The following is a 12,052-nucleotide window of genomic DNA, read 5'->3' on the forward strand; positions in this document are numbered from 1 at the left end:
TGTCATTCATGAAACAATTATTCTTTGATATCTGGTAATAACGTGAAAACTACCAAGTATAACATTAGGGCTTTTTTGTTTGTTTGCTTTTTAAGACCTACTGTGCTTCAGAAAGATAACAAGTTGTTTACATACAGAAGACTCTGTGTGATGGGGTCTCTTGCTTTGGTTAGCTGGACCACTTGTGGTGCACTGGCTGTATTCGTTATCTATCTTCAATACTTGTTTAAGGTACTGAAAAGCTAAGCATTCCAGATATATACATAATGTCAACATTTAATCTGCTTTGAATTAACCCAGTGTTAAAAGCAAAAATAGAGGTTACCATTTTTCATACTTTAAGGAAATGTGGTTATTCGCATACTTGAAATAGGTCTTTTTTGAACTCTTCAGACTTTCAATCTCACACTGTTTAGAATTATTTTGTTGTTTTGATTGTACTTTTTTCAAAGGAATGTATGGTCCTATATGCCTGCTACAATAATTCGTATAGTTTAAATTTTTTCTTACTAATGTCATGTTATAAAATCAAAGACTAATGGCTCCCTTGAACAGATGCTGCAGTGAAAGAAGATCCTTGAATGTTCTGTAGAATACTTTTTATTTTAAAGACTTCACAAATCCTTATGAAGTAAAAGGAAGGAAAATGGACAAATTGTAGAATTAGGACAGTCTTTATTGTATGGCTAATTTGTGGCACTGGCCAAGGGATCAAGGCTCCATATTTAGTCTCTGCTATTCAGTTTCCATGGTCTTTTTTGCATCAGAGCATCTAACTCATCTAAGTTAGATATCTGATTCACCCCATGGTTATATAGCTGCTAAAACAGCTACTGTACTTAGTTACTAGGGAAGCCTTTGGGAGCATGCATCTGGGAGTTAAGGGTACAAAGTGGAGCAGCCTGCAGGTGGTCTGAAGAAGGTATGTAGCAGAAGAAAGCACAGCCTGAAGAACAGGGCTCTCTTTCAAATCCCTGTGACATAAAGTTACCCTGTGAAGGACATTTCCATGCTGACCCTGCTTCCACTTCTGCAGTAAATTTCTGATATGGGACTTCTCCTTTGTGGCCTGATGTGTGTTTTTACAGAAGGGAAGTAAAACTGAGTTATCAGGAGGAAGAGGAAGTAAGGAATATGCACATTTTCCGCTGGTATTCCTTTTCTATCACAGTGGAAGCAGACCAGCTCAACTTCTCCCTCTGTGCTTGGAAACCCTTCCTTAAGAGAGCACTTTGGATGTTGCTGATCAGAAGGAAGAGGGAGTTCTAGAATCACAGCTCCATTGGGACCCTAGAATTATCTATCTATACAAAGGGACAAAAAATAATTAGCCTGAGATTCTTGTATACTGTAGCTATCGTGTGAAGCAACATTTGTTAAAAAGCCAAATGGTCTGTCTTACAGGTAATAAAACTACATGTGAATGTAGGAGCAGAAAAAAACATGCTAAATGGGGTGAGTATTTCCTGTTTCTCCTCAAAATTAAGTGACCAAAAATCATTTGGCAAGCCCCATTCATTATAAATTATCGTCTTGCCATTACAGTATTGAGTTGTGTCATGATGACCAGGTAGCTGTGGAGTTTACTTACTGTATGCATGATGTCAAAGAAAAGCCAGGACACAAGTATCCTATATGGTCACTGCATTCACTGCTGAAGATCACTGCAGTGCAAACTTGACTGAAAACATTTTAGGAGAAATATTTAGTCTCTAAAGATATAGCAGAATGACAGTTTTTTGTCTGAGTTTTGGTACCTGCCTTATCTAAAGAAAAAAACCTTTTTTCTAGATATAAATTATGTTTATAATAACGTATACTCTCTATTCCAGATAGGTAGCTTGTGGAGTTCCGAGTTCTTTCTTTCTTTGTTTGTTTTAATCAGGAGGTGACAAATATTACTCATTAGATGGATATGGATTGAGATTCCAGTAAATTGGGAACTATTTGAAAAGGAGTGAAGAAGCAAAATGTTGCTGGGTTTCATGCAATGTGAATTTTGTTTCTTTTTTTCAGTTACTTTAACATACAGAATCTGAAGTGTAAGTGCGTGGATACATTCATATAATGACTACTCATTCTTCTTTCATAAAATACGGTTAAAAAAGTAGTCAGCCAGAACACGTTGTTGATAATTTTCTTTGGGACTTTGGGGTGTTATTTATGTTTAATTTTAAATTTAACCCATCTCTCTTCTTTCATATTCGTATCATCTTTCCTTGTTTCATTTGTATTTTTTTCTGTCATTGGAAGTTATCATCTGCCAACTCATTTATCTTTGTTATTCATTCCTACAGTTAATGTTTTACTCCCAGTTACATTACCTTCTGTATATTTCTTCCATGAATGATTATATGTGATTTTCACCCACATGTATTATTATTTCTTTTATTCTGTTCTTCCTCCTTCCAGGAACTCCGTATTTTTCTCACTGCAGTGGTGTCAGGGTATCTCCATCATCCATTCTTTTTTTTTTTTTTTCCAAAGACACACAAACTATTAGTGTAAGAGAAATTGCTGGTTAAATCTAGGTGCCTTAAAATTGAACTATTGAACTCTGCTTTTGATGGCTTTTTTGAGGGATAAATTGCAAATTTTCTTCCTGAATCAGAGTTCATATGCGACTGTAGGGACAATTTTTCCCTCCTGCTCCCTTCTTAGGGTTCTTAGAAGCCAGCACGTGTTCTTATGACTACTGTCTTTTATCTTCAGGATTCAGACTGCTCAAAAGAAACTTCACAGAACTCAAGTAGACACACGGTCAAAAGCCGAAGTTTGATAGACTTAACTTCAGAACCAACACAATCTCTCTCCAATAGTACGACAATTGCTGAAACTGTTAACAGTCTTAAGATCCATCTTACAATTCTCTATTTATTCACATGGATTGTGCTGCTGAACCTGCCATCTTTAATTTACTGGTTTAAAAATCTCAGGTAATTTCTTAAATTGCCAGTAAGGGTGGAGGAAAAGAATCTGAACCTTGGAAGATAGTCACAATTGCAAATGCTTAATTTTTCTACCTACCTTATAGCATGAAAGACTTCAGATAACTACAACTGTAACTAAAGCTAGATTGCATGGAAAGAACAATATAAGTAGATGTTAAGAGGTAATACCAAATGGTATGTTGAAGGAAGTAATGAAACAGAAGTGATTTATATTCAGTTTATGATGACATATACATGACATGTATGTTGTTATTAGCACGTCATTGCTCCCACCTTGGATTTTATTTGGTAGCCTAGTTTAAAAGTAACGTGCTCTTAAAACTAACTCACTTTTTTTGGCAGGTACAATGTTAGGCTTGATCCCGATCCTTGTAGATCTACAGCTATTATCCTTGTATGCATTTTAGAAATTCTCATGAATTCAACTACTTCTGAAGTGAAATCAAGGTACTGTAGCCCAGTTCTCAGTTGTTTTACCGCTTCTTTCTGAATTTGTGCTGCACATATATGTAATTGCTCAGCCTACACAGAAATTCATAAACTCATATAGTTAAATCTTAAGGACTAGATAAAATGTAAAATGTATACGAATGACCTGTAGTTCAGGTAAGCGAAGGAAAACAGCAGTGTTTACCATATAGACTTAAATGAAATATTACTATCTAACCAATTAGTTGTACAAAGACTCCTTTTAGGAATTTTTCATTCACAACTCATTGAATGTTTTTAAATGTTACAGAATCCTAATACATCTTAAAATTTTTTATCTGGAAGTTACAAGGAAAAGTGGATCTGAAACCACTGTAGATATGTTCTTATAACGCTCCCTTATGGGCACACTTGAAAAATATGCCTGTAATGTGGTTTCTGCTGAGTTAAGAAGTTTTGAGCACTTGTTTTTGCTGACAGATAGAGAACTTCTTCCTCAGACATAAAAGTTAGTCAGTGTCCTATGAAAGATTACTGCTAATAAATAATGTAGTTTATTCTCTTGACCAGTACCTGGTAACTCGAATAATTTAAAACATTACACCTTTGCGTTACAGTTGATTTATTTTTAAATTAATATAAGGATAATGTTAATTGACATTTTAATAGTCTTCTGGCATAATTTCTCTTGCTTATAAATCACTATTTTCCACTGAACTTAGATATTCTGTTTAAAAAGAGCAAATCTTTGAATTCTAATTTTCAGAAGAAAATTAAATATGCTAATATGCTTTTTTTTTTTTTTTCCTCCTTGTGCATGTGTGACTACAAAAATACCAATTTTTTCTTTATATTCTTACAGTAAACTCTTGAAGATTGCAGCCAAAGTTCCACTCCCTTTGTCTGTTGCAATGTTGGCTTTTGGACGAATGCATTTATACAAAGTACCCCACTTTGTAACTTTTTCTCTTCTTCTACATGTACTATGTTGTCTTGTGTAACATTGGTTATACATAAGAAGAATATTGCAGCCTAGAAGTAATTCTGGAAAGGGGGTAAATCTCAACAAAGAAATGCCTTGATTAACATGGTAATTTGGATTATTTGGGAAAGATGACAGAACCATGAATACTTTATAAAAAGTTTATAGTTCTGTTTGTGTTGCTTAGAAAGCTTCTCATGGTGTTTATTTCCTGACTGTGAAAATTAAGTGAATTAACAATGTGTGTGTGTGTAAGCACATAAATCTTATTAGTATAACATCAATACTGTTTGCCTTGCAGACACTTTGATATTTCACTATACTTCTTTGTTTAAACAGACTTTTTTTTACTCAGTATGCTGTGCAATGCATATGTTCTAAACTTGCGTATCTTGCAGGTCTAAAGTATGCTGGTTAAAACTGAATAAATTTCAAGCACACTGTGACTATCACAAAAACTACACAGCCAAGTATAGTTTTAATCATTTTATGCTAATTTAAAAGCTGTCACAGTTGTGTCTAGACAAACTGGAATGTACTGCTTTTATAGAACTGCTATTTCTGTCAAAGTATTTGTTCAGTCGCTGTTGAACATTTGTGAGATTATTGAAAGTCTTACACATTTTACTTTTTGTGAGAGTGAAAAAACAACAATACTCTGTGTAGCTTTCTATTCAGGAAGGATGTCAGCAGATTCATAAACAATTTGCTCTAATGTTGTTTTAAAACATTGCCAATTTTTTGTCCATACGTAGAAGCTAGCAAACAGTGAGGTATGGTGTGAGTTTACAACACAGTTGCTATATTGCACTGTTTACAGGTAGGCAAGGCATTTTTTTAATCCTATCATAAATGGAGAATCAGTCATGTTCTAGTAAATGTCTATACAGTAAATTAACATGGAATAGTTAAGTTACAACAACGTAAATTCGTGCCTTGCCATGCTGTGCTAACTTCCTCATGTGGACTCTTGGTAATAGTGGCGAATACTGACCATAATTATTAGCTCTGCGTAAAGTATTATCTTTGTGCCTAGATGCTACAGTGACTGCCATTTATAACAACGCCTAAAATAGCTGTGTGTAAGAAATTCCATCTCCTGGGTACGTGTTTTGCCTACAGAAGAAATCACACTAACCATTAGGTTAAAATGAGGTATTGATTCTGTGTAGAGATGAGCACTTGCTTCTGTGTCAGCTGTCTCCACTATCTGAGATATCTGTCATCTTCATATGGAAATATTATACCAGCTTAATTACTTTATGTGGATAATACCAGGAAATCTGCTACCTACTGTCAATTGAGTGTATTCTTAATATAGCCGTACATCCTGACACATTGATTTTATTGTATCTTGTTATTCTTGCCTAAAGTGCCTCAGTTACTTCTAGCTTGTTCTTAGGGTCAGTTCATTTGAGCTGGCTGGAAAGACTTACTAATTCACACAGACTTTCCACAATGAACTTGTTTTGTCACCTTATAAAGTCATTAAAACTGCTTTAACTGAAAAGGTTTTTAGTAGCTAATCAAACCACTGTCACTGGTGTCAGTAATTGCTGTGCTGGTCTTCCAGTCTTAACATTTTAATCAAAAGGTTAGATTATGCATAGTGTTTGTAAATCAGAAAAGTTAACTCAATATATTATATCCTGATACTATCTAACCAAATATATGCTACAGTATATGTATAAAGGATAATTTGTTGGTATATACTTGTAGCTTGATTTAACCTAAAAATTACTCTTCAGACATAGAAGAATAGAGTAGTTTTTGTACTTTCAAGTGGCTGTGGGTGAAAGACAATGACAGGACTGCACTGGGGCTGGTAAAAGGCTGTCTGTGAAATGTGCAAGATGGATTTCAGTGGAAGATCATTTCCTTGATCTTCGTGATCAGTTTGGCTTACTACTGTATTTACTGTATTTGACTTCTGATTTTAGTTTTCCATCTTAATCAGATCTTCATGCACAAGCTCCTTTTTTGGAGCTGTTGGTGGAATAAAATAATAGAATAAGGAGAGGAAACAGTCTCAGCATGTAGCAACTTTGATAGCTTACAAAATCCAACAGAGAAACATACTGAATTACAGCAGCATAGAATAGCACCAAATTTTTCATTTAATGGTATTTTTTAAGCTGTGAATTTTGTTGATGTTTTTAAGACTCCTCATGAAATGAGTTACAGAATTTTGGGTAGTGATTTTCAAGGTGGAGGCAGGAAAAGAAAAATGTAATCCTTAGTCTGAGATTCCAGACTTTATCACTTCTCTGTTAATGCTCCTTTTTCCAGAGGCTACTTATCTTCAGAGGGGGAAGTAGGGGAAGTCTTACTGCTAGTTTGGATTTTGTGTTCTTTGTCTGTCACTTGCTTGATAAAAACTGTGCTCTCAGAGATGTGCATCTGGATTTTGCAGTGATTGTGGACTGTCTAACTAGCTGTTCAAGAGATTAGGTTTCTAATCACAGTTAGATTCCATGTATAATCATTGAAGGTACTAGGACAAGTTCAGAGGACAATTCATCCCATTCTAAGAGAGGATGGATGAAAAGATTTTATAAACATCTAAAATTGTTTTTAAGGTAAATACTATGATCTTCCTTTCGGAGAGAAGGCTTCTGTTCTGCAAATTTCTAGTTCTGCCACATCCACCTTTACAATCTGAGCAGAAATGTAGACTAACCCACTGAAAGGATTTTTAATTGACTGCACGAGGAAGTGTAGGTATTACCGAAATACCCTTTATCTGAGGAGGCTGTGGTTATAAAACAATTTTTGGAAAACATATTGGAATGTCTCTTAATACATTTAAATCAAAATTTCTGTTTATTCTTCAAACTTTATCTAGACTATGGGAGAAGGCACAAACTGGTCTGTGATAGATTAGAACTCTGCTCTGTAAGGGAAGATTCCTGCTGACATGCAGACTCCAAATTTGTTGTTCTGTTCCTTTTCAGAAATTGAGGTATTAATTTCACAAAACCACTGTACTTTATCCATGTGGATGTTCAGCATGTTAAGATGGAGATTATGGTGTGTAAAACAAGCAATTTTTGGCTTGTACCTCAGGATGCATTCAAAAGAAAAATTTTTGTGGCTTGTATGTTTTTATAAGCTATCAGAGCAGGAGTTAAAACAAAACAACAAAAAAAAAAAAACAACACAACAGCTACAAACACACAGAAAAACAACAAAAAACACCACCACCACCACAGGAGATGAACCTAGGCTACCAAATGTCACTAATTGTATAGCAAAGTCTTTTTTTTTTTTTTTTTTTTTTTTTTTTTGGGGTGGGGGTAGGGGAGAGACTTAATGAGAATCTTTTAGTGAGATCCCCATAACTTGAATTCCTCATGAAGTCTAATCTTTTTTGGTTGATGTAATCAAACGTGGATTTTCTTCACTGTCTTGTGACTGCAATAATAGTAGCTACACCTGTAGCTATTAGATCATAAAAGGTCTATATTTGTATGGTATAGAAAAAGTGTTACCACTTAACTGGAATTACCAAAGGTGATATTTTCAGTTTCATTTAAACGGTAGTTGCAGTATGTCATATTTTTGCATCATATGAAATGTCTGATAGTTCTTTTTTGTTTAGTAACTGGAATTCCATTTAATTTTATTTGTAAAACTTGGAGTCCTGCTCTGATATCTTTTGAGTGCGACGATACATATAGCAATTTATTGCTAAGTATTCATTTGCAAAGATTTTTAAAAAAATATAGCAATTTATTGCTAAGTATTCATTTGCAAAGATTTAAAAAAAAAACCAACACACACATACACCAAAACAAACAAACCTGAACAGTGTAATTGTAACATATTGCAGAAGGAATGGAGACTGCCTGTGAGTGAGTTTTTCAACTATGTTGAAAGTCACCCTAATGGGCTACCTTTAAAGAGTTATGCTTTAGCAAGTAAACAAAACAATGCGTTGATACTTAAAACAAGCAAAAAGGATTGTGTTGGTTGGTATTTGATATGAAGTTGAATTCTCCATCTGTTTTCCAGTAACAAGTTTATAAACTTGTCACCCGGCTTTTTTTCCTGAAATCTGATATATCTATTTCTGTGCTTGACAGAACAGAAAATTAAAGTTAAAAAATAAAGTTAATTATGTGCCCGTGCATAAATTTAAACACTTAAGAAGCCTTTTTGATCAAGCTGATAAAGTTTAGTTCAATCCAGTAATGAGCACTGTGATAAACATACAAAAACATTAAACATACAAAAACGTAAAACAAACATTTTCTGGTTTGTATCTCAGGATGCATTCAAAGTAAGATTTACGTGTCTCGTGTGTTTTTATGAGCTATCAGAAGGGGAATGAAAAAAAAAAAAAAGCAACAAACAAAGGACAAGAACCTAGAGTACTGAATGTCAGTAATGGTACAGAAGACAAGACAAAAGTCTTGTTTATACTGCAGAAATAGAGCAGCTGTTTAAAGGCTGTCAATACTTAGAGCTACTGAAAATATTTTTGGAGGTGGTTATGGTGTCTGTTCATTAACTGTGCTGCTGTTTTAAGTCACTAAGCCACTACAAAATCCTCCTGAGAGTCATCATGCAGCACTTGAAGGGGAAGCAGGCGATCAGGCCCAGTCAGCATGGCTTTATGAAAGGCAGGTCATGCCTGACGAACCTGATCTCCTTCTATGACAGAGTGACGCGCTGGGTGGATGAGGGAAAGGCTGTGGATGTGGTCTACCTTGACTTCAGCAAGGCTTTTGACACCGTCTCCCACAGCATTCTCCTCAAGAAACTGGCTGCTCTTGGCTTGGACTGGCGCACGCTTCGTTGGGTTAGAAACTGGCTGGATAGCCGGGCCCAAAGAGTCGTGGTGAATGGAGCCAAGTCCAGTTGGAGGCCAGTCACTAGTGGCGTCCCCCAGGGCTCGGTGCTGGGGCCGGTCCTCTTTAATATCTTCATCGATGATCTGGACGAGGGCATCGAGTGCACCCTCAGTAAGTTCGCAGATGACACCAAGTTAGGTGCGTGTGTCGATCTGCTTGAGGGTAGGAAAGCTCTGCAGGAGGATCTGGATAGGCTGGACCGATGGGCTGAGGTCAACTGCATGAAGTTTAACAAGGCCAAGTGCCGGGTCCTGCACCTGGGGCGCAATAACCCCAAGCAGAGCTACAGGCTGGGAGAGGAATGGTTGGAGAGCTGCCAGGCAGAGAAGGACCTGGGAGTGATGGTGGACAGTCGGCTGAATATGAGCCAGCAGTGTGCTCAGGTGGCCAAGAAGGCCAACGGCATCCTGGCTTGTATTAGGAACAGCGTGACCAGCAGGGCTAGGGAGGTGATCGTCCCCCTGTACTCAGCTCTGGTGAGGCCGCACCTCGAGTACTGTGTTCAGTTTTGGGCCCCTCGCTACAAGAAGGACATCGAGGTGCTTGAGCGGGTGCAGAGAAGGGCGACGAAGCTGGTGAGGGGCCTGGAGAACAAGTCCTACGAGGAGCGGCTGAGGGAGCTGGGCTTGTTCAGCCTGGAGAAGAGGAGGCTCAGGGGCGACCTTATCGCTCTTTTTAGGTACCTCAAGGGAGGCTGTAGCGAGGTGGGGGTTGGCCTGTTCTCCCACGTGCCTGGTGACAGGACGAGGGGGAATGGGTTTAAGTTGAGCCAGGGGAGTTTTAGGCTAGATGTTAGGAAGAACTTCTTCACTGAAAGGGTTGTGAGGCATTGGAACAGGCTGCCCAGGGAAGTGGTGGAGTCACCATCCTTGGAAGTCTTCAAAAGACGTTTAGATGTAGAGCTTAGGGATATGGTTTAGTGGAGGGCTGTTAGCGTTAGGTTGGAGGTTGGACTCGATGACCTTGAGGTCTCTTCCAACCTAGAAAAATTCTGTGATTCTGTGATTCTGTGAAAATTGTTAGCTGTAGAACAGACTGAATTCTTACTGTTTCTTTTATATTTCATTGTGAATGTTAGTCACTTAGTTTTCAGGTTTGACTTTTTACATCTCTTTTTTTGGAAGATAATCAAACTGGCTTTTATAAGCACTTAGCACTGTCTTGTGAATTGTTTTTAAACTTTCATCGCCATTCCTTTAGCAGAAGCATACTTCTGTCCCTAAAGCTGTGTGCTGCTCTTATATACCTCTGGAAATGTTTGCCAGGGAATGACAATTGAAGAAAAAAGAAAGTATTTATGTTAAAGTAAAATACTTTTTCTACCTTTTCTTAGATCTAGAACTTCCAGCTAGTATTCATAGTACAATCCCTTAAGTGTTTAAAAAGCTTATATGAAAAACCTGTATTTTGATGCATTTTCATATTTACGGAAGAATGTATTCAAAACTTCTAATCAGGTCAGTTATCTTTATCTAAAAGACTAAAATGTATACATTTCATCTTGTTACTAACCATTACTGCTTTTTAAAATAAATATAAGAATTTAGGGAGAAAATTCTATAGCTTTTACTGAAGTAAATCTGCCCACCACTTTAATTCTTCAGGTATCTCAGCATATAACTGTCTCAAATATGTGCTTACTGTGTTGAGTACAGAAACCAGTCACACTTGTGATATTTTGACCTTAATTTGGTTTAATATTTAGGGTCTCATTCTATATTCTTACATGCAAGTTGCAGTTTTTGCAACTCATATATTCATGAATAAATCTTGTAAACATATACTCTCTGCAGTTAATGATGGGTTTTGGTCTGAATTCTGTAGGAAGCGTATAGTATCAGAGCTAATCTTGTGTCTATAAAATCCAGGAATGGCACACAGACCTGTTATTTTGCAGCACATCATTCCAGTTCTTGCTTCCACACACGGCTATGCTTGGTGTGCAGTATCCTTCTGCTGTAGCACAAAACTTAGGCTTCACAGTAACAGAAGGCACTGCAAATGACATAGTGAAGATACAGAGCGTCTGTCCTGTTGTTTTATTAAGTTGTGCGTGTTTGTTGAAATACCAGCAAAGACTTATTTTTCCTCCAACTGCATAAATGCTTTCGAGGCATATGTCAAGCATGCAAGTGTTTTGATGTTTAGCTTTTTTAAATGCTAAATGCACTATTCTGGGATCATCTCAGGCTTCCGTATTTTCCATTTGTGTCGCTCTGAGTGTGAACACAGTATTAGAGACTTCAGTACATAACAACTGAAATATTTTACAGAAGTCTACAAAAGTAGACATGACATGTATAATTAGAGTGCCAGATCAAAATTGAAATGTGAAATTTCTCACTGTGACTCGAAACTTGTAGCTTTCTAAAGCAAAACAAACAAACAAACCCTGTGCCTTAAAGCAGCAAATTAATACACGTTAGCCTGTAGACTTCTGTAGCCTTATTTTTCATTTTTGAAAACAACCAAAAATATTTGTGTGGATCATACTGAAACTTGATTTGGGGAGAATATTTTTTGACCCCTCCTCCCTTTTTACTGCATTTGCAGAGATTATGTGAAGTACTTGTGGTTTGGAATCATCACTTGAAGTCAGAAAGCTTTAGTGACTTACTTCTCAAATATGCCTATTATGACAAAAAGGAAAATAGGGAAGAAAAAATAGTCTCAGATGTGGCTTGTCTTCTGTATGTCTAAGTATTCTAATTTTTTGTTTAGTTTCTTCAAAACTGTAGCTCAAGCAAAGTATTTAAGACATTGAATATCAGTATCTACACCAGTGTGAGAGGAAAAAGTTGTTTGGGTGTAGTGTGGGGGTTGTTTGCTTTTAA

The 12,052-nt window shown here is 36.7% G+C and overlaps 1 protein-coding gene across 1 annotated transcript in view; it reads left to right on the forward strand.

Annotated features, from left to right (window-relative positions):
• PGAP1 (post-GPI attachment to proteins inositol deacylase 1) overlaps positions 1-8,907 on the forward strand; it is a 42,697-nt gene extending 33,790 nt beyond the window's left edge. Inside the window, exons 23-27 of the mRNA XM_082763364.1 lie at positions 96-231; positions 1,405-1,455; positions 2,713-2,936; positions 3,294-3,398; positions 4,243-8,907. Coding sequence (XP_082619490.1) covers positions 96-231; positions 1,405-1,455; positions 2,713-2,936; positions 3,294-3,398; positions 4,243-4,381 — 655 coding nt within the window. The 3' untranslated portion in view covers positions 4,382-8,907. The remainder of the gene's footprint in view (positions 1-95; positions 232-1,404; positions 1,456-2,712; positions 2,937-3,293; positions 3,399-4,242) is intronic.
• Positions 8,908-12,052: the final 3,145 nt, after the last annotated feature.

The sequence above is a fragment of the Aythya marila genome, assembly GCF_965140915.1.
Source record: "Aythya marila genome assembly, chromosome: 6".
Lineage (NCBI taxonomy): Eukaryota > Metazoa > Chordata > Aves > Anseriformes > Anatidae > Aythya > Aythya marila.